The sequence below is a fragment of the Hyla sarda genome, chromosome 4, assembly GCF_029499605.1.
Source record: "Hyla sarda isolate aHylSar1 chromosome 4, aHylSar1.hap1, whole genome shotgun sequence".
NCBI classification, from domain to species: Eukaryota; Metazoa; Chordata; class Amphibia; order Anura; family Hylidae; genus Hyla; species Hyla sarda.
The window spans coordinates 15,689,624-15,713,069 of NC_079192.1; the positions used below are offsets into that span (position 1 = coordinate 15,689,624).

Consider the following 23,446-nt stretch of genomic DNA (forward strand, 5'->3'; position numbering starts at 1 on the left):
ATGTATATAGGGAGCGTGCCTGTCTGTGTGCCCCATGTATATAGGGAGCGTGCCTGTCTGTGTGCCTCATCTACATAGGGAGCGTGCCTGTCTGTGTGCCTCATGTACATAGGGAGCGTGCCTGTCTGTGTGCCCCATGTACATAGGGAGCGTGCCTGTCTGTGTGCCCCATGTATATAGGGAACGTGTCTTTGTGATGGTCGCACCTCTGCATTCATCCATGTGTCTTGTGTCTATGCGCCTGTATGTGTGGTACATAATGTATGGAGTGGAGTGTACTCGATTGTGTATGGAGCGTACATATATATGAATTCATGTATGACAGTAGGCATCGCCTTGTACTTGCCCATATATAAGTATGGTAACTATTTGGCCATAATGCGTCAAGAAAAAAAAAAGAGAAAGAAGTAAAAATCCCAGGATGTGTGAATTCTGCGGGTACACAGCGCCATCTAGTGGTCCGATATCCAATATACTGGTTTACAAAGACATCTTGACTGTGTTAGAATTGTGCAGACAGCTCAGCTACCTGCAGCCACCTCTGAGGCCAACGCGGAACCCCCCTTTAAATACTGACAGGCTGTGCTTTACCTTGGGAAAGCTGGGTTGCTATAGGTACGGCCACCTTAACTCCTGCGTTTGCTCTTGTCATCCAGCTTTCCAAGATTCCTATATTAACTTTATTACACTCCACATTAAAGGGGTACTCCGCCTTCAGACATATCTCATTTTCCTTGGATGGGGGATAAGATGTCTGATTGCGGGGGTCCCGCTGCTGGGGACCCCCGTGATCTTGGCTTCGGCACCCCAGACATTCAGCACATGGAGCAAACTTCGCTCCGTGCCGGAACACTGGCGATGCGGGGCAAAGGCTCGTGAAGTCACAGTCACGCCCCGCTCGTGATGTCATGGCCACGCCCCCTCAATGCAAGTCTATGGGAGGGGGCGTGACTGCCGTCACGCCCCCTCCCATAGACTTGCATTGAAGGGGCGTGGTCGTGATGTCACGAGCCTCCGGCGTTGCACCCGACGCTCTAAACAGACACCGGGTGCCACATGGAGACCAAAGGTGCTTATTAAAGGGGGACTGGGGACCCCTCGCGATGTCTAGTGGCGGAGTACCCCTTTAATAAGCACCTTTGATGTTAGAGACAGAAAAGCTGCATGACAACCATCAATGGTAGTAGTCACCCAGCTTTTCCAGGGTCAGACTGAGTTGCGGCTAATCAGGTGACCTGCGACGAACGAACGCAAACTCAATAAAGATGGCGGTGAAAGTCCCAAAAAATAATTTAATGATAGAAAAGTGATGAGTGCGGGGGAGGGGTAGTCACAGGTCCTCGGGGGAGGGGTAGTCACAGGTACTGGGGGGTGGTGACGCTCTCCAGCTCCACCTGTATGGACACGATGTGGTGACCGGGAACCATGGCCAGACCCAGGACGCGCGGCTCTCGGACTGGGAAGGAGTCTGCGGGAGAGAAGGAGAAGGGTTACTCCACTGAACTAAATCTTCCCAACGCTGTTTTTTTTGCTTTGCGGGGGTCGGCCACGCCCCTTGTGACATCACGGCCACGCCCCCTCAATGCAAGTCTATGGGAGGGGACGTATTAAAGGGGTACTCCACTGGCCGGCGTTTGGAACATTTAGTTCCGAACACAGGCCAGTGGAGTACCCATTTAATACGCAGGGGGGGGGGGGGGTGAGCCTGGCACCGAGCCAAACTTCTTAAAGGGGCCCCACCTGAGGGTCGGAGGAACTCCTGTGCGGAGCCCAGGATGACGTTACAGTCGCGGTCCGTGCACAGGAAGCAGCCAATGAGCGAGCGCCCGTCCGTCATCTCGATGCGCATGTTCCGGTTCAGCAGAGACTCCAGTTTGTGCCGAGCGCCATCACCCGCCTCTGCGTCCGAGTCCTGGAAATGGGGGCGACAACATTAACCCGTTGTGTCACACCAACACGAGCCAATCACACCCCCCCCCCCCCCATCGCACTTCCATACCCAGCCTTCCCAGACCCTGAATGTCAAGTCTTGTCTGATTTACTTAATAACATTGCATTTCACCCAGCTTTCCCAAACCCTGAAAGTCAAGTCTTGTCTGGTTTACCTAACAACATTGCACTTCACCCAGCTTTCCCAGACCCTGAATGTCAAGTCTTGTCTGGTTTACTTAACAACATTGCACTTCACCCAGCTTTCCGAGACTCTGATCTGAATGTCAAGTCTTGTCTGGTTTACTTAATAACATTGCAGTAGTGCAGTGTTTCCCATCCAGTGTGCCTCCAGCTGTTGCAAAACTACAACTCCCAGCATGCCCGGACAGCCGAAGGCTGTCCGGGCATGCTGGGAGTTGTAGTTTTGCAACAGCTGGAGGTGCACTGGTTGGGAAACACTGCAATAGAGGGCGAGTAATAATTGTAGCAATGCATATTACTAAAAGTAGGAAAGCTGGGTGGCGTTCATATTGGTAGCCGCCTAGCTTTCCCAAGCTCCTGAACAGCACGGCTGCTGAGTCATACATCCATACCCCCTCCCAAATCCATTTGCAGGAATCCCAGGGAAAAGAACGTAGGATGCCCACCATGGTGGCCATCACCCAGCTTCTCGGGACTTGTGAACGGTCAAATCCACTGTAATAAAAAAAGATTTGCCATTCAGGAGACTGGAAGAGCTGGATAATTCCACCCAGAATGACCACTAAAACTAAATAGCGGAGATGTTCAGGAGCGAGTAAAAGTTGGGTGACAAATGACAATACAGCTGCCGTTACTGGGATAAATGACCAGCTTTCCCAGACCCCTGAATGTCCTGTTTGTCCAGTTATTCAATGATCCAGTAGCTGAAGGAAAGATATAATTGTCTGGGAAAGCTGGGTGTCATGGTATGCGTATTGTTTGCCACTTAACATTTCCGGCTCCTGCTCTGAGAATGATTAAGTCTGGCTGGACCAGGCTTTATCAATTGAGCACAGAGCACACAGATCAATGTGGTTCTATGAAACCCCATTGATCTGTATGAGGAATTTAATTTGTATGAGGAATCTAATGATTCCTCCTAAAAGTCCCCTAAGGAGACTAAAAGTTGAAAAAAAAAAGTTGAAAATCACACACATTAACCCCTTATTAAAAGTTTAAATCACCCCCCTTTTCTCAAACGCTATATAAAACAATATATAAACATAATAAAAATAAACATATGCGGTATCGACGCGTGCATAAATGTCCAAACTTTAAAAATATATCATCAATTAAACTGCACGGTCAATGGCGTCCGCGCAAAAAAAAAAAATTCCAAAGTCCAAAATAGCGTATATTTGGTCATTTTTTTATACTATCAAAAATGAATAAATAGCGATCAAAACAAAAATGGTACCGATAAAATCTTCAGAAAAGGCGCAAAATGCGAGCCCTCATACCACCCTGTACGTGAAAAAAATATTAAAGGGTCAGAAGATGACATTTTTAAAAGTATAAATTTTCCTGCATGTAGTTAAAGGGGTACTCCGGTGAAAACCTTTTTTCTTTTAAATCAACTGGTGGCAGAAAGTTAAACATATTTGTAAAGTACTTCTATTAAAATATCTTAATCCTTCCTGTACTTATTAGCTGCTGAATACTACAGAGGAAATTCTTTTCTTTTTGGAATGCTCTCTGATGACATCACGAGCACAGTGCTCTCTGCTGAGGTTATTATAATAATAATAATAACGCTTTATTTATTGTTGTCCTTAGTGGGATTTGAACCCAAATCCCCAGCACTGCAAGGCAGCAGTGCTAACCACTGAGCCACCATGTTGCTCTTAGCATAGATCTGCTATGCACGGTTGCTAAAATGGGCAGAGATGTCAGCAGAGAGCACTGTGCTCGTGATGTCATCAGTGTTCCAAAAAGAAAGGAATTTCCTCTGTAGCATTCAGCAGCTAATAAGTACTGGAAGGATTAAGATTTTTTAATAGAAGTAATTTACAAATCTGTTTAACTTTCTGCCACCAGTTGATTTAAAAGAAAAAAGGTTTTCACCGGAGTACCCCTTTAAGTTTTTTTTCCAGAAGTACGACAAAATCCAACCGATATAAGTAGGGGATCATTTTAACCGTATGGACCTACAGAATAAAGAAAAGGTGTCATTTTTACCGAAATATGTACTACGTAGAAACGGAAGCCCCCAAAAGTTTCAAAAAGGCGTTTTTTCTTCAATTTTGTCGTACAATTATTGATTTTTCCGTTTTGCCGTAGATTTTTTGGGGTGAAATGACTGACGTAATTACAAAGGAGAATTGGTGGCGCAAAAAAAAATAATTTTTTTTTTTTAAATGGTTATGATTTTTAAAAGGTAAGGAGGAAAAAATGAATGTGCAAGAAAAAAAATGTTCGGTCCTTAAGGGGTTAAGAAGAAATTAGATCCAGTGATTAGAAAGGACAATGTGATAAATAAAATGACTATTTTTTGTGCATAAAAAATGAACCTACTATCACCTTAGCAGGGCCCCTGCATCAGATGAAGAAGCTAATATATGTAGAATTATAATAAAATGATGTTAAAATAACATGCAAATACAGTGATCCCTCAACATACAATGGTTTCAACATACAATGGTCGTCCTGGAACCAATTAATATTGTAACTTGAGGGACCACTGTATACCAAATGAATAGCGTAAGAAAATTCACTGTAGGTTATGGCATCAAAATATATGTAGTTAGCAGCAACTGGTTCTGTTACCAATCCATAGAATTGTCCGAAATATACACAAAAGTTCATTGCTGGTATAATGTTCCGTTTGTAGGACAAAATTGTTGATGGTATAGAAGGTGCAGTAATTCTCCTTAAAGGGGTACTCCGGTGGAAAACTTTTTTTTTTTTTAAATCAACTGGTGCCAGAAAGTTAAACAGTTTTGTAAATTACTTCTATAAAAAAATCTTAATCCTTCCAGTACTTATTAGCTGCTGAATACTACAGAGGAAATAGTTTTCTTTTTGGAACACAGAGCTCTCTGCTGACATCTCTGTCCATTTTAGGAACTGTCCAGAGCAACATATGTTTGCCATGGGGATTTTCTCCTACTCGGGACAGTTCCCTAAAATGGACAGAGGTGTCAGCAGAGAGCACTGTGCTCGTGATTCAGCAGAGAGCTCTGTGTTCTAAAAAGAGAAAAGAATTTCCTCTGTAGTATTCAGCAGCGAATAAGTACTGGAAGGATTAAGATTTTTTAATAGAAGTAAATTTACAAATCTGTTTAACTTTCTGGCACCAGTTGATTAAAAAAAAAATATATATAAATAAAGTTATCCACCAGAGTACCCCTTTAACCTCTTCAGGACCCATGACGTATGCATAAGTCATGTCTTTTCCTGGTCTCCGCCGCTCACCCGGCGGAGATCGGAAGCGGATCCCTGCTGAAATCCTTCAGCAGGGATCCAGGGCAAACGCTGAGGGGGGCCATGTAGGCCCCCCATGTCGGCGATCGCCGCAAATCGCAAGGGAAATCTCCCTTGCGATCTGCGGCGATACCGGGCTGATCGGGTCTCTGGGACCCGACCGCCCGGTAATTTCGCATGATCTCGGATGTCACAGACAGCCAGAACCATGCTAATGAATAGGAGCGAGGTGGCAAGCCTGCCACCTCCTCCCATACCCTGCGATCCGTCGGTTAGTTAACCGACCAATCGCAGGAGGGGGGGGCGGTTACTTCCTCCCGTCCTGCCCGGTCCCTGGATGTCCGGAGAGGACGGGAGGAAGACCTGAGGACGCGGCGGGGGACGGGGGAGTGCTGGGGACCGGCCCCGGTACTTACCTCGTCCCTGAAGACCCGGATCCAGACGATGAAGACGGCGGCGGCGGCAGGTGAGTTGATCTTCAGCCGCGGTCGGTCCCTTTACAGCAATGCACCTCGCCGTAAAGCGACATGCATTGCTGTAATGGAACCCTGTATACTACAACTCCCAGCATGCCCAGACAGCCCTTGGCATCTGGGCATGCTGGGAGTTGCAGTTTTGCAACATCTGGAGGTCCACAGTTTGGAGACCACTGTGCCCTTCCAGATGTTGCAAAACTACACATCCTCAGCATGCCCTTACTGTCCAGGCATGCTGGGAGTTGTAGTTCTGTAACATCTGGCCCTTCAGATGTTGCAGAACTACAACTCCCAGCATTCCTGGACAGTTTTGGCATACTGGGAGTTGTAGTTTTGCAACATCTGGAAGGGCACAGATTGGGAACCACTATATTAGTGGTCTGCAAACTAGTCCTCCAGATGTTGCAAACTACAACTCCAAGCATGCTGGGAGTTGTAGTTCGGCAACATCTGGCTCTAAAGATGTTGCCGAACTACTACTCCCAGCATGCCTGAGAATGCTGGGAGTTGTGGTTTTGCAACAACAGGAGGCACACTGGTTGGGAAACATTGTCTGTTTCCTAACTCAGTGTTTCCCAACCCGTGTGCCTCCAGCTGTTGCAAAACTATAACTACCAGCATGCACTGATAGACTGTGCATGCTGGGAGTTGTAGTTTTGCAACAGCTGGAGGTCCCCCCCCTTGTGAATGTACAGGGTACATTCACATGGGCAGGGGGCTTACTGTGAGTATCAGGCTGCAAGTTTGCGATGCAGCAAATTTTGCGCGGCAGCTCAAACTCGCTATAACCCCCCGCCCGTGTGACTGTACCCTAAAAACACTACACTACACTACACTACACTACACTAACACAAAATAAAATAAAAAGTAAAAAACACTACATATACACATACCCCTACACAGCCCCCCTCCCCTCCCCAATAAAAATGAAAAACGTCTGGTACGCCACTGTTTTCAAAATGGAGCCTCCAGCTGTTGCAAAACAACAACTCCCAGTATTGCCGGACAGCCGTTGACTGTCCAAGCATGCTGGGAGTTTTGCAACAGCTGGAGGCACCCTGTTTGGGAATCACTGGCATAGAATACCCCTATGTCCACCCCTATGCAAATCCCTAATTCAGGCCTCAAATGCGCATGGCGCTCACTCACTTTGGAGCCCTGTCGTATTTCAAGGCAACAGTTTAGGGTCACATATGGGGTATCGCCGTACTCGGGAGAAATTGACTAACAAAATGTTGTGGTCTATTTCTCCTTTCACCCCTTATGAAAAGGTGAAGTTGGGGTCTACACCAGCATGTTAGTGTAAAAAAATAAATTTTTTACACTAACATGCTGGTGTTGCCCTATACTTTTCATTTTGACAAGAGGTAAAAGGGAAAAACGCCCCCCAAAATTTGTAATGCAATTTCTCCCGACTACGGAGATACCCCATAAGTGGGCGTAAAGTGCTCTGGGGGTGCACAACAAGGCCCAGAAGGGAGAGTGCACCATGTACATTTGAGGTGATTTGCACAGGGGTGGCTGATTGTTACAGCGGTTTTGACAAATGCAAAAAAAAAAAAAAAAAAACACATGTGACCCCATTTCGGAAACTGCACCCCTCACGGAATGTAATGAGGGGTGCAGTGAGCATTTACCCCCCACTGGTGTCTGACAGATCTTTGGAACAGTGGGCTGCGCAAATTAAAAATTTTGTACAGCCCACTGTTCCAAAGATCTGACAGACACCAGTGGGGGGTAAATGCTCACTGTACCCCTTGTTACGTTCCTCAAGGGGTCTAGTTTCCAAAACAGGCATGCCGTGTGGGGGTTATTTTGCTGTTCTGGCACCATTGGGGCTTCCTAAATGCGACATGCCCCCCGAGCAAAATTTGCTCTCAAAAAGCCAAATATGACTCCTTCTCTTCTGAGCATTGTAGTTCGCCCCTAGTGCACTTCATGTCAACTTATGGGATACCTCCATACTCAGAAGAGATGGGGTTACAAATTTTGGGGGGTATTTTCTGCTATTAACCCTTGCAAAAATGTGAAATTTGGGGGGAAACACATTTTATTGAAATTTTTTTAATTTTTTTTTACATATGCAAAAGTCGTGAAACACCTGTGGGGTATTAAGGCTCACTTTATTCCTTGTTACGTTCCTCAAGGGGTATAGTTTCCATAATGGTATGCCATGTGGGTTTTTTTCCTGTTCTGGCACCATAGGGGCTTCCTAAAGGTAACATGCCCCCCAAAAACCATTTCAGAAAAACGTACGCTCCAAAATCCCCTTATCGCTCCTTCCCTTCTGAGCCCTCTTCTGCGCCCGCCGAACACTTTACATGGACATAAGAGCTATGTGCTTACTCAAGAGAAATTGGGCTACAAATATAAGCATACATTTTCTCCTTTTACCCCTTGTAAAAATTCAAAAATTGGGTCTACAAGAACATGAAGATTGCGAATTTTCTCCTTCACTTTGCTGCTATTCCTGTGAAACACCTAAAGGGTTAAAATGCTGACTGAATGTCATTTTGAATACTTTGGGGGGTGCAGTTTTTATAATGGGGTCTTTTATGGGGTATTTCTAATATGAAGACCCTTCAAATCCACTTCAAACCTGAACTGGTCCCTGAAAAATTGTGATTTGGGAAATTTTGTGAAAAATTGGAAAATTGCTGCTGAACTTTGAAGCCCTCTGGTGTCTTCCAAAAGTAAAAACTCATTAATTTTATGATGCAAACACAAAGTAGACATATTGTATATGTGAATAAAATAATATTTGGAATATCCATTTTCATTACAAGCAGAGAGCTTCAAAGTTAGAAAAATGCAAAATTTTCTAATTTTTCATCAAATTTTGGGATTTTTCCACCAAGAAAGGATGCAAGTTACCACAAAATTTTACCACTAAGTTAAAGTAGAATATGTCACGAAAAAACTATCTCGGAATCAGATTGATAACTAAAAGCATTCCAGAGTTATTAATGTTTAAAGTGACAGTGGTCAGATGTGAAAAAAAGGGCCGAGTCCTAAGGTGTAAAATGGCTGGGTCCTTAAGGGGTTAATTTTCTTTCTATGAACCTTTGAGGACTGGTATACATATCACTTATATAGCCTGTATATACTCTATATACTATTCTACATCATCTCTATCCAGTTACTCAAAGACGCAAAGAAAAATGAATAAAAGATAAAAAAAAAGGTTAGGGTTCATTCATATTGATGCAAAACTAATCTAACTTTCCCAAGCCCCTGTATAGCACACTCGCTGCTCCATGGGCAGTGTTTACCAACCAGTGTGCCTCCAGCTGTTGCAAAACAAGTTTTGCAACAGCTGGAGACACACTGGTTGGTAAACACTGGCCTAGGAGGCCTTCACTCTGTCCCGACTTCTGAATGTAAATCCCCTGTAGTAGGGAAAACTTAACATTCAGGTATAGGAAAGCTGGGTGACAGGTGATGCAGTGGCCATCAGACTTCTAAAAATTAAACGTGGTCTCATAATGATGATGGACACAACCACCATTCTGGAAACTGGAAAAGCTGAGTGACCACATATGTGGCTGTCATGGAGGGGTCAATGACAGAGACATCCTTTAAGAGATCACGTGTTTCCCCCCTGTGAACAGTGAAGACATATTGGTTATGGCTCCTCCACCCTCGTGGACTCAGAGTGTTTAGTCCTGTCCTTATATGACCCCCGGTCTCTGTATAGGGTGATATATATATATATATATATATATATATATACACAGTACAGTACTCACCCCGGCTGGGAGGCTGCAGCCATTCTCCTCCAGTACAGCAGCCATGACTGTAGCTCTCCGCCCCGCACAGGCCGATGGGAACACCAAAAGACTACACCTCCCAGCATGTATCGGGGGTACGGAGAGGAAATGACGTACAGACAACAACAGGAAATGATGCTCCTAAGTCTGCTGAGACGCAGAAACTAAGGAAACGAGCTTTTTGTTCACGGAAGTGACGTCGAAACATGCCGGAAGTGGCTCGGCGCGCGTCGCGTTGCCAGGGTTACGCTCAGGGCACAGCTGATCGTCAGGCATGAGAGAGACCAGATCCCCATACTATACACCCCGGGAGGTGTCCAGGCACCGGACCATCAACGACCTATGGGTGTCCTACCTGGGCCGGGTGTACGACCTCACCCCACTGGCCGAGAAGCACAGAGGTGACCCGGGGACCTCACCCAGCACTGTCCTCTGCTCACTCCTCTTCATATACCCCTCACCCAGCACTGTCCTCTGCTCACTCCTCTTCATATACCCCTCACCCAGCACTGTCCTCTGCTCACTCCTCTTCATATACCCCCTCATCCAGCACTGTCCTCTGCTCACTCCTCTTCATATACCCCTCACCCAGCACTGTCCTCTGCTCACTCCTCTTCATATACCCCTCACCCAGCACTGTCCTCTGCTCACTCCTCTTCATATACCCCTCACCCAGCACTGTCCTCTGCTCACTCCTCTTCATATACCCCTCACCCAGCACTGTCCGCTGCTCACTGCTCTTCATATACCCCTCACCCAGCACTGTCCTCTGCTCACTGCTCTTCATATACCCCTCACCCAGCACTGTCCTCTGCTCACTCCTCTTCATATACCCCTCACCCAGCACTGTCCTCTGCTCACTGCTCTTCATATACCCGTCACCCAGCACTGTCCTCTGCTCACTGCTCTTCATATACCCGTCACCCAGCACTGTCCTCTGCTCACCCCTCTTCATATACCAATCACCCAGCACTGTCCTCTGCTCACTCCTCTTCATATACCCCTCACCCAGCACTGTCCTCTGCTCACTCCTCTTCATATACCCCTCACCCAGCACTGTCCTCTGCTCACTGCTCTTCATATACCAATCACCCAGCACTGTCCTCTGCTCACCCCTCTTCATATACCCCTCACCCAGCACTGTCCTCTGCTCACTCCTCTTCATATACCCCTCACCCAGCACTGTCCTCTGCTCACTCCTCTTCATATACCCCTCACCCAGCACTGTCCTCTGCTCACTGCTCTTCATATACCAATCACCCAGCACTGTCCTCTGCTCACTCCTCTTCATATACCCCTCACCCAGCACTGTCCTCTGCTCACTGCTCTTCATATACCCGTCACCCAGCACTGTCCTCTGCTCACCCCTCTTCATATACCCCTCACCCAGCACTGTCCTCTGCTCACCCCTCTTCATATACCCCTCACCCAGCACTGTCCTCTGCTCACTCCTCTTCATATTCCCCTCACCCAGCACTGTCCTCTGCTCACTCCTCTTCATATACCCCTCACCCAGCACTGTCCTCTGCTCACTGCTCTTCATATACCCGTCACCCAGCACTGTCCTCTGCTCACCCCTCTTCATATACCCCTCACCCAGCACTGTCCTCTGCTCACTCCTCTTCATATACCCCTCACCCAGCACTGTCCTCTGCTCACTCCTCTTCATATACCCCTCACCCAGCACTGTCCTCTGCTCACTCCTCTTCATATACCCCTCACCCAGCACTGTCCTCTGCTCACTCCTCTTCATATACCCCTCACCCAGCACTGTCCTCTGCTCACTCCTCTTCATATACCCCTCACCCAGCACTGTCCTCTGCTCACTCCTCTTCATATACCCCTCACCCAGCACTGTCCTCTGCTCACTCCTCTTCATATACCCCCTCACCCAGCACTGTCCTCTGCTCACTCCTCTTCATATACCCCTCACCCAGCACTGTCCTCTGCTCACTCCTCTTCATATACCCCTCACCCAGCACTGTCCTCTGCTCACTCCTCTTCATATACCCCTCACCCAGCACTGTCCTCTGCTCACTCCTCTTCATATACCCCTCACCCAGCACTGTCCTCTGCTCACCCCTCTTCATATACCCCTCACCCAGCACTGTCCTCTGCTCACTCCTCTTCATATACCCCTCACCCAGCACTGTCCTCTGCTCACTCCTCTTCATATACCCCTCACCCAGCACTGTCCTCTGCTCACTCCTCTTCATATACCCCCTCACCCAGCACTGTCCTCTGCTCACTCCTCTTCATATACCCCTCACCCAGCACTGTCCTCTGCTCACTCCTCTTCATATACCCCTCACCCAGCACTGTCCTCTGCTCACTCCTCTTCATAAACCCCTCACCCAGCACTGTTCTCTGCTCACTCCTCCTCATATACCCATCACCCAGCACTATGCTCTGCCCACTCCTCTTCATATATCCCTCATCCAGCACTGTCCTCTGGCCACTCCTCTTCATATACCCCTCACCTAGCACTGTCCTCTGCCCACTCCTCTTCATATACCCCTCACCCAGCACTGTCCTCTGCTCACTCCTCCTCATATACCCCTCACCCAGCACTGTCCTCTGCTCACTCCTCCTCATATACCCCTCACCCAGCACTGTCCTCTGCTCACTTCTCTTCATATACCCCCTCATCCAGCACTGTCCTCTGCTCACTTCTCTTCATATACCCCCTCATCCAGCACTGTCCTCTGCTCACTTCTCTTCATATACCCCTCACCTAGCACTGTCCTCTGCTCACTCCTCTTCATATACCCCTCACCCAGCACTGTCATCTGCTCAACCCTCTTCATAGACCCCTCACCCAGCACTGTCCTCTGCTCACCCCTCTTCATATACCCCTCACCCAGCACAATGCTCTGCTCACCCCTCTTCATATACCCTTCACCCAGCACTGTCCTCTGCTCACTCCTCTTCATATACCCCTCATCCAGCACTGTCCTCTGCTCACTCCTCTTCATATACCCCTCACCCAGCACTGTCCTCTGCTCACTCCTCTTCATATACCCCTCACCCAGCACTGTCCTCTGCTCACTCCTCTTCATATACCCCTCACCCAGCACTGTCCGCTGCTCACTGCTCTTCATATACCCCTCACCCAGCACTGTCCTCTGCTCACTGCTCTTCATATACCCCTCACCCAGCACTGTCCTCTGCTCACTCCTCTTCATATACCCCTCACCCAGCACTGTCCTCTGCTCACTGCTCTTCATATACCCGTCACCCAGCACTGTCCTCTGCTCACTGCTCTTCATATACCCGTCACCCAGCACTGTCCTCTGCTCACCCCTCTTCATATACCAATCACCCAGCACTGTCCTCTGCTCACTCCTCTTCATATACCCCTCACCCAGCACTGTCCTCTGCTCACCCCTCTTCATATACCCCTCACCCAGCACTGTCCTCTGCTCACTCCTCTTCATATTCCCCTCACCCAGCACTGTCCTCTGCTCACTCCTCTTCATATACCCCTCACCCAGCACTGTCCTCTGCTCACTGCTCTTCATATACCCGTCACCCAGCACTGTCCTCTGCTCACCCCTCTTCATATACCCCTCACCCAGCACTGTCCTCTGCTCACTCCTCTTCATATACCCCTCACCCAGCACTGTCCTCTGCTCACTCCTCTTCATATACCCCTCACCCAGCACTGTCCTCTGCTCACTCCTCTTCATATACCCCTCACCCAGCACTGTCCTCTGCTCACTCCTCTTCATATACCCCTCACCCAGCACTGTCCTCTGCTCACTCCTCTTCATATACCCCTCACCCAGCACTGTCCTCTGCTCACTCCTCTTCATATACCCCTCACCCAGCACTGTCCTCTGCTCACTCCTCTTCATATACCCCCTCACCCAGCACTGTCCTCTGCTCACTCCTCTTCATATACCCCTCACCCAGCACTGTCCTCTGCTCACTCCTCTTCATATACCCCTCACCCAGCACTGTCCTCTGCTCACTCCTCTTCATATACCCCTCACCCAGCACTGTCCTCTGCTCACTCCTCTTCATATACCCCTCACCCAGCACTGTCCTCTGCTCACCCCTCTTCATATACCCCTCACCCAGCACTGTCCTCTGCTCACTCCTCTTCATATACCCCTCACCCAGCACTGTCCTCTGCTCACTCCTCTTCATATACCCCTCACCCAGCACTGTCCTCTGCTCACTCCTCTTCATATACCCCCTCACCCAGCACTGTCCTCTGCTCACTCCTCTTCATATACCCCTCACCCAGCACTGTCCTCTGCTCACTCCTCTTCATAAACCCCTCACCCAGCACTGTTCTCTGCTCACTCCTCCTCATATACCCATCACCCAGCACTATGCTCTGCCCACTCCTCTTCATATATCCCTCATCCAGCACTGTCCTCTGGCCACTCCTCTTCATATACCCCTCACCTAGCACTGTCCTCTGCCCACTCCTCTTCATATACCCCTCACCCAGCACTGTCCTCTGCTCACTCCTCCTCATATACCCCTCACCCAGCACTGTCCTCTGCTCACTCCTCCTCATATACCCCTCACCCAGCACTGTCCTCTGCTCACTTCTCTTCATATACCCCCTCATCCAGCACTGTCCTCTGCTCACTTCTCTTCATATACCCCCTCATCCAGCACTGTCCTCTGCTCACTTCTCTTCATATACCCCTCACCTAGCACTGTCCTCTGCTCACTCCTCTTCATATACCCCTCACCCAGCACTGTCATCTGCTCAACCCTCTTCATAGACCCCTCACCCAGCACTGTCCTCTGCTCACCCCTCTTCATATACCCCTCACCCAGCACAATGCTCTGCTCACCCCTCTTCATATACCCTTCACCCAGCACTGTCCTCTGCTCACTCCTCTTCATAAACCCCTCACCCAGCACTGTTCTCTGCTCACTCCTCCTCATATACCCATCACCCAGCACTATGCTCTGCCCACTCCTCTTCATATATCCCTCATCCAGCACTGTCCTCTGGCCACTCCTCTTCATATACCCCTCACCTAGCACTGTCCTCTGCCCACTCCTCTTCATATACCCCTCACCCAGCACTGTCCTCTGCTCACTCCTCCTCATATACCCCTCACCCAGCACTGTCCTCTGCTCACTCCTCCTCATATACCCCTCACCCAGCACTGTCCTCTGCTCACTTCTCTTCATATACCCCCTCATCCAGCACTGTCCTCTGCTCACTTCTCTTCATATACCCCCTCATCCAGCACTGTCCTCTGCTCACTTCTCTTCATATACCCCTCACCTAGCACTGTCCTCTGCTCACTCCTCTTCATATACCCCTCACCCAGCACTGTCATCTGCTCAACCCTCTTCATAGACCCCTCACCCAGCACTGTCCTCTGCTCACCCCTCTTCATATACCCCTCACCCAGCACAATGCTCTGCTCACCCCTCTTCATATACCCTTCACCCAGCACTGTCCTCTGCTCACTCCTCTTCATATACCCCTCATCCAGCACTGTCCTCTGCTCACTCCTCTTCATATACCCCTCACCCAGCACTGTCCTCTGCTCACTCCTCTTCATATACCCCTCACCCAGCACTGTCCTCTGCTCACTCCTCTTCATATACCCCTCACCCAGCACTGTCCTCTGCTCACTCCTCTTCATATACCCCTCACCCAGCACTGTCCGCTGCTCACTGCTCTTCATATACCCCTCACCCAGCACTGTCCTCTGCTCACTGCTCTTCATATACCCCTCACCCAGCACTGTCCTCTGCTCACTCCTCTTCATATACCCCTCACCCAGCACTGTCCTCTGCTCACTGCTCTTCATATACCCGTCACCCAGCACTGTCCTCTGCTCACTGCTCTTCATATACCCGTCACCCAGCACTGTCCTCTGCTCACCCCTCTTCATATACCAATCACCCAGCACTGTCCTCTGCTCACTCCTCTTCATATACCCCTCACCCAGCACTGTCCTCTGCTCACTCCTCTTCATATACCCCTCACCCAGCACTGTCCTCTGCTCACTGCTCTTCATATACCAATCACCCAGCACTGTCCTCTGCTCACCCCTCTTCATATACCCCTCACCCAGCACTGTCCTCTGCTCACTCCTCTTCATATACCCCTCACCCAGCACTGTCCTCTGCTCACTCCTCTTCATATACCCCTCACCCAGCACTGTCCTCTGCTCACTGCTCTTCATATACCAATCACCCAGCACTGTCCTCTGCTCACTCCTCTTCATATACCCCTCACCCAGCACTGTCCTCTGCTCACTGCTCTTCATATACCCGTCACCCAGCACTGTCCTCTGCTCACCCCTCTTCATATACCCCTCACCCAGCACTGTCCTCTGCTCACCCCTCTTCATATACCCCTCACCCAGCACTGTCCTCTGCTCACTCCTCTTCATATTCCCCTCACCCAGCACTGTCCTCTGCTCACTCCTCTTCATATACCCCTCACCCAGCACTGTCCTCTGCTCACTGCTCTTCATATACCCGTCACCCAGCACTGTCCTCTGCTCACCCCTCTTCATATACCCCTCACCCAGCACTGTCCTCTGCTCACTCCTCTTCATATACCCCTCACCCAGCACTGTCCTCTGCTCACTCCTCTTCATATACCCCTCACCCAGCACTGTCCTCTGCTCACTCCTCTTCATATACCCCTCACCCAGCACTGTCCTCTGCTCACTCCTCTTCATATACCCCTCACCCAGCACTGTCCTCTGCTCACTCCTCTTCATATACCCCTCACCCAGCACTGTCCTCTGCTCACTCCTCTTCATATACCCCTCACCCAGCACTGTCCTCTGCTCACTCCTCTTCATATACCCCCTCACCCAGCACTGTCCTCTGCTCACTCCTCTTCATATACCCCTCACCCAGCACTGTCCTCTGCTCACTCCTCTTCATATACCCCTCACCCAGCACTGTCCTCTGCTCACTCCTCTTCATATACCCCTCACCCAGCACTGTCCTCTGCTCACTCCTCTTCATATACCCCTCACCCAGCACTGTCCTCTGCTCACCCCTCTTCATATACCCCTCACCCAGCACTGTCCTCTGCTCACTCCTCTTCATATACCCCTCACCCAGCACTGTCCTCTGCTCACTCCTCTTCATATACCCCTCACCCAGCACTGTCCTCTGCTCACTCCTCTTCATATACCCCCTCACCCAGCACTGTCCTCTGCTCACTCCTCTTCATATACCCCTCACCCAGCACTGTCCTCTGCTCACTCCTCTTCATAAACCCCTCACCCAGCACTGTTCTCTGCTCACTCCTCCTCATATACCCATCACCCAGCACTATGCTCTGCCCACTCCTCTTCATATATCCCTCATCCAGCACTGTCCTCTGGCCACTCCTCTTCATATACCCCTCACCTAGCACTGTCCTCTGCCCACTCCTCTTCATATACCCCTCACCCAGCACTGTCCTCTGCTCACTCCTCCTCATATACCCCTCACCCAGCACTGTCCTCTGCTCACTCCTCCTCATATACCCCTCACCCAGCACTGTCCTCTGCTCACTTCTCTTCATATACCCCCTCATCCAGCACTGTCCTCTGCTCACTTCTCTTCATATACCCCCTCATCCAGCACTGTCCTCTGCTCACTTCTCTTCATATACCCCTCACCTAGCACTGTCCTCTGCTCACTCCTCTTCATATACCCCTCACCCAGCACTGTCATCTGCTCAACCCTCTTCATAGACCCCTCACCCAGCACTGTCCTCTGCTCACCCCTCTTCATATACCCCTCACCCAGCACAATGCTCTGCTCACCCCTCTTCATATACCCTTCACCCAGCACTGTCCTCTGCTCATCCAGCACTGTCCTCTGCTCATCCAGCACTGTCCTCTGCTCACCCCTCTTCTTATGCCCCTCACCCAGCACTGTCCTCTGCTCACTCCTCTTTATATACCGATCACCCAGCACTGTCCTCTGCTCACCCCTGTTCATATACCGATCACCCAGCACTGTCCTCTGCTCACTCCTCTTCATATACCGATCACCCAGCACTGTCCTCTGCTCACCCCTCTTCATATACCCCTCACCCAGCACTGTCCTCTGCTCACTCCTCTTCATATACCCCTCACCCAGCACTGTCCTCTGCTCACTCCTCTTCATATACCCCTCACCCAGCACTGTCCTCTGCTCACTCCTCTTCATATACCCCTCACCCAGCACTGTCCTCTGCTCACTCCTCTTCATATACCCCTCACCCAGCACTGTCCTCTGCTCACTCCTCTTCATATTCCCATCACCCAGCACTGTCCTCTGCTCACCTCTCTTCATATTCCCATCACCCAGCACTGTCCTCTGCTCACCTCTCTTCATATACCCCTAACCCAGCACTGTCCTCTGCTCACTCCTCTTCATATACCTCTCACCCAGCACTGTCCTCTGCTCACCCCTCTTCATATACCCCTCACCCAGCACTGTCCTCTGCTCACTCCTCTTCATATACCCCTCACCCAGCACTGTCCTCTGCTCACTCCTCTTCATATACCCCTCACCCAGCACTGTCCTCTGCTCACTCCTCTTCATATACCCCTCACCCAGCACTGTCCTCTGCTCACTCCTCTTCATATACCCCTCACCCAGCACTGTCCTCTGCTCACTCCTCTTCATATTCCCGTCACCCAGCACTGTCCTCTGCTCACCTCTCTTCATATACCCCTCACCCAGCACTGTCCTCTGCTCACTCCTCTTCATATACCTCTCACCCAGCACTGTCCTCTGCTCACCCCTCTTCATATACCCCTCACCCAGCACTGTCCTCTGCTCACTCCTCTTCATATACCCCTCACCCAGCACTGTCCTCTGCTCACTCCTCTTCATATTCCCGTCACCCAGCACTGTCCTCTGCTCACTCCTCTTCATATACCTCTCACCCAGCACTGTCCTCTGCTCAACCCTCTTCATATACACCTCACCCAGCACTGTCCTCTGCTCACCTCTCTTCATATACCCCTCACCCAGCACTGTCCTCTGCTCACTCCTCTTCATATACCCCTCACCCAGCACTGTCCTCTGCTCACTCCTCTTCATATACCCCTCACCCAGCACTGTCCTCTGCTCACTCCTCTGCATATACCCCTCACCCAGCACTGTCCTCTGCTCACTCCTCTGCATATACCCCTCACCCAGCACTGTCCTCTACTCACTCCTCTTCATATACCCCTCACTCAGCACTGTCCTCTGCTCACTCCTCTTTATATACCCCTCACCCAGCACTGTCCTCTGCTCACTCCTCTTCATATACAGTACCCCTCACCTGACTCCTAGAAATGTCCTGTGGCTATTTCTCTCTTCCTTACTCCTCACCGCCTTTTCTCCCCTGTCCTCTCTTTCCTCTCTCTCTCTCTTTTCCTCCCCTTGCCCCCTTCTCCTTCTCCCTTTGCCCCCTCTCTTGGTTTCTTCTATTCCCTCTTTTCTCCTTCCTATGCTTCTGTTTTCTCCTCTTTCCTCCTCGCCCCATCTCATTTCTCTCCCCTTCCTGTCGCCTCGCACTTGTGCTCCTGTCCCATCAATCTTCATTTTTCCCTTCTGTCCTGTCAGGTGACATCTTATTGAAGCCGATCATTGAGGCCGCAGGAAAGGACATCAGTCATTGGTTCAATGTGAAGACCAGAGATGTAAGTGACCATCACCGTATGTACATGGGGGTTACTTTCACACATACTTATCAGTCTGGGGCTCTTAGGAGAAGTGGGGCCCTTGGAGGTTATGTTAAAGTGTCCGTGAATACGATCATACTGTTTTGCATACAGAAGCTGAAATATACATACTTAGTCTTACACCCAGCTGAGGGTTTGTTACAGTTATATCCAGTCTAGAAAAATCCTCTGTAAGGTAAATACTTCAGCAGCGACCATCTTCTTTCCTTTTTTAATAGTTTGTTACAGTGTATCAGTGCATGTAATGTGTATCTGTCTGAATGTTAGTCTTATAGAGGATTGTCCATATTAAACACATTTGTATATACCGCTCACCTTTGAGAAGTATTGACATAAAAAATGCCATTTTGGCCACCTTTTTCCCCCACTATGGTTGAATCAATGTGAATAATCTTGTGCCGCCACAAGGGGGAGATCACTGTGTGTCCATTTATCATGAGAACAATATAACCCTGAGCTCCCTATAGATTGCTGTCGGTGTAGGTGTCAAAAATGCTGGAGAGATAAGGGGCTGCTATCGTCTATTCTGATCTGTCGTGTTGTGGTCCTTATCATAAATGTCTCCTGAACTTCACCACCGCATACATTTATCTCCACAGGTCAAGACCTACATAGACCCACAAACTGGCTGCCTGAAATACTACACACCTCAGGGACGCTTCCTCCACGTGCCACCCTCCTTCCCTTGTTCAGATTGGGACACCGACTTTGGCCGCCCATGGTGGCGAGACCCCTCCTATGAAGTTGGTATCTTGTCATCCAAAACTCGGATCATCCGAATCATCAACACGTTAACATCTCAAGAGCACAGTCTAGAGGTAAGTGTGATTGGGCGCCTTATGTTATACAGTCATAAAGCTAGGGGCCCCTAGGCCTACAGCATTGGGCTCACAAGTGAAGCTCCGACCGTATGCCTTAACTTTAATAAAACATTGGAAATGAAGACAGTGCCCATGTGGATGGTATGTACCACTTAAAACATGCAGGGTGATACAAATAGAAGGGGCTATGAGTCTCCTCCTCCTGCAGGGTGATATATATATAGGAGCTACGAGTCTCCTCCTCCTGCAGGGTGATATATATAGAAGGAGCTATGAGTCTCCTCCTCCTGCAGGGTGATACAAATAGAAGGGGCTATGAGTCTCCTCCTGCAGGGTGATATATATATATATATATATATATATAGGAGCTACGAGTCTCCTCCTCCTGCAGGTTGATATATATAGAAGGAGCTATGAGTCTCCTCCTCCTGCAGGGTGATATATATAGAAGGAGCTATGAGTCTCCTCCTCCTGCAGGGTGATATATATATAGGAGGAGCTATGAGTCTCCTCCCCCTGCAGGGTGATATATATAGAAGGAGCTATGAGTCTCCTCCCCCTACAGGGTGATATATAGAGAAGGAGCTATGAGTCTCCTCCTCCTGCAGGGTGATATATATAGAAGGAGCTATGAGTCTCCTCCTCCTGTAGGGTGATATATATAGAAGGAGCTATGAGTCTCCTCCCCCTGCAGGGTGATACAAATAGAAGGGGCTATGAGTCTCCTCCTCCTGCAGGGTGATATATATAGAAGGAGCTATGAGTCTCCTCCTCCTGCAGGGTGATATATATAGAAGGAGCTATGAGTCTCCTCCTCCTGCAGGGTGATACATATAGAAGGAGCTATGAGTCTCCTCCTCCTGCAGGGTGATATATATAGAAGGAGCTATGAGTCTCCTCCTCCTGCAGGGTGATACATATAGAAGGGGCTATGAGTCTCCTCCTCCTGCAGGGTGATATATATAGAAGGAGCTATGAGTCTCCTCCTCCTGCAGGGTGATATATATAGAAGGAGCTATGAGTCTCCTCCTCCTACAGGGTGATATATATAGGAGGAGCTATGAGTCTCCTCCTACTGCAGGGTGATATATATAGAAGGAGCTATGAGTCTCCTCCTCCTGCAGGGTGATATATATAGAAGGATATATGAGTCTCCTCCTCCTGCAGGGTGATATATATAGAAGGATATATGAGTCTCCTCCTCCTGGAGGGTGATATATATAGAAGGAGCTATGAGTCTCCTCCTCCTGCAGGGTGATACAAATAGAAGGAGCTATGAGTCTCCTCCCCCTGCAGGGTGATATATATAGAAGGAGCTATGAGTCTCCTCCTCCTGCAGGGTGATACAAATAGAAGGAGCTATGAGTCTCCTCCCCCTGCAGGGTGATATATATATAGAAGGAGCTATGAGTCTCCTCCTCCTGCAGGGTGATATATATAGAAGGGGCTATGAGTCTCCTCCTCCTGCAGGGTGATATATATAGAAGGAGCTATGAATCTCCTCCTCCTGCAGGGTGATACATATAGAAGGGGCTATGAGTCTCCTCCTCCTGCAGGGTGATATAGATAGAAGGATATATGAGTCTCCTCCTCCTGCAGGGTGATATATATAGAAGGAGCTCTGAGTCTCCTCCTCCTGCAGGGTGATATATATATAGAAGGAGCTATGAGTCTCCTCCTCCTGCAGGGTGATATATATATAGAAGGAGCTATGAGTCTCCTCCTCCTGCAGGGTGATATATATAGAAGAATATATGAGTCTCCTCCTCCTGCAGGGTGATACATATAGAAGGAGCTATGAGTCTCCTCCTCCTGCAGGGTGATATATATAGAAGGAGCTCTGAGTCTCCTCCTCCTGCAGGGTGATATATATATAGAAGGAGCTATGAGTCTCCTCCTCCTGCAGGGTGATATATATATAGAAGGAGCTATGAGTCTCCTCCTCCTGCAGGGTGATATATATAGAAGGAGCTATGAGTCTCCTCCTCCTGCAGGGTGATATATATAGAAGGAGCTATGAGTCTCCTCCTCCTGCAGGGTGATATATATAGAAGGAGCTATGAGTCTCCTCCTCCTGCAGGGTGATATATATAGAAGGATATGAGTCTCCTCCTCCTGCAGGGTGATATATATAGAAGGAGCTATGAGTCTCCTCCTCCTGCAGGGTGATATATATAGAAGGATCTGTGAGTCTCCTCCCCCTTTAGGGTGATACATGTATAATAATATGATGCTGGTATTGCAGGTGTGCTCTGAGGAGACTATATGGGAGATCCTGGCCCGGTATTTGCCATACAATGCTCACGCTGCCAGCTACACGTGGAAATATTGCGGGGTGCCTCTGAATATGGAGAAGACACTGGAGCAGAACGGGGTACGGGATGAGGACGAGGAGTTTGAGGAGTTGAAGATGGATTCTGATTCTCACACCGCCAGCCTACACCTGTATTTCAATGATGATCTGACAGAACTATGATGGGCAAGGATGACGCCAAATCCTCATCTCTCCATGTTGATGATGATTGTCCATATGATGTGTAGAAGCCAATCTATAAGTGAGTCACTCTGCCTAAAGTAACCGATCCGGACAGGTCACGTGCCATCTTCTGATATGCCGAATAAAAATACCTTTTATAATACCTTGATGGTCATTAGAGACTCTTTATTTTTCAGGGTTTTATGTAAAAGATATGTATAGTTTTACAATAGTTCTTTGTTACGTATGGAGTTAAAAAAAAAAAAAAAAAGAAAAAAAAAAAACAATTTTACACAATCTTAAAGGGGTACTCTGGCGCTAAGACATCTTATCCCCTATCCAAAGATAGGGGATAAGATGCCTGATCACGGAGGTCCCGCCCTGGGGACCCCCGTGATCTTTCATGCAGCACCCCGTTACCATCAGCCCCCGGAGCATGTTCGCTCCGGGTCTGATGACTGCCGATCACGGGGCCGGAGTATTGTGACGTCAAGGCTCCGCCCCGTGTGACGTCATGCTCCGCCTCCTCAATGCAAGCCTATGGGAGGGGGCGTGAAGAGCCCATCTGGATTCAGACGGGTTTGACTGCAAGGCATTCTCTCATACGGTGGCTGGTAAAATACTAGAGATATTTAGCACCAATTCAGTGGCGTCTACTCACCACACATGCACCTCAGCTAAACTGGGAAGTCCATCTGGATTTTGAGTGGTATGACTGGGAGGCAGAGTGGTGAAACACTCCTAATGAGAGATCTTTAGTGCCAATTCAGTGATTTCTTCTCACCACAGCTGTACCTCGGCTGACTACAAAGTCCAGCTGGATTGCAACTGGTCTGACTGCAATGCCGTCTCTCACATGGTGCAA

At 49.0% G+C, this 23,446-nt stretch overlaps 2 protein-coding genes across 2 annotated transcripts; one reads left to right on the plus strand and one right to left on the minus strand.

The window, feature by feature from the left end:
* Positions 1 to 1,261: 1,261 nt before the first annotated feature.
* NAA38 (N-alpha-acetyltransferase 38, NatC auxiliary subunit) lies at positions 1,262 to 9,778 on the minus strand. The gene is made up of 3 exons (XM_056569075.1): positions 9,602 to 9,778; positions 1,741 to 1,912; positions 1,262 to 1,468 (listed from the first exon to the last, which is right to left on the minus strand). The coding sequence occupies exons 1-3, from the start codon at positions 9,644 to 9,646 to the stop codon at positions 1,356 to 1,358; spliced, it is 330 nt and encodes a 109-aa protein (XP_056425050.1). The 5' UTR covers positions 9,647 to 9,778; the 3' UTR covers positions 1,262 to 1,355.
* LOC130366746 (cytochrome b5 domain-containing protein 1) lies at positions 9,776 to 22,744 on the plus strand. The gene is made up of 4 exons (XM_056569074.1): positions 9,776 to 10,023; positions 19,166 to 19,242; positions 19,884 to 20,102; positions 22,351 to 22,744. Exons 1-4 carry the CDS (start codon positions 9,897 to 9,899, stop codon positions 22,579 to 22,581), a joined length of 654 nt encoding a protein of 217 aa, XP_056425049.1. The 5' UTR covers positions 9,776 to 9,896; the 3' UTR covers positions 22,582 to 22,744.
* Positions 22,745 to 23,446: the final 702 nt, after the last annotated feature.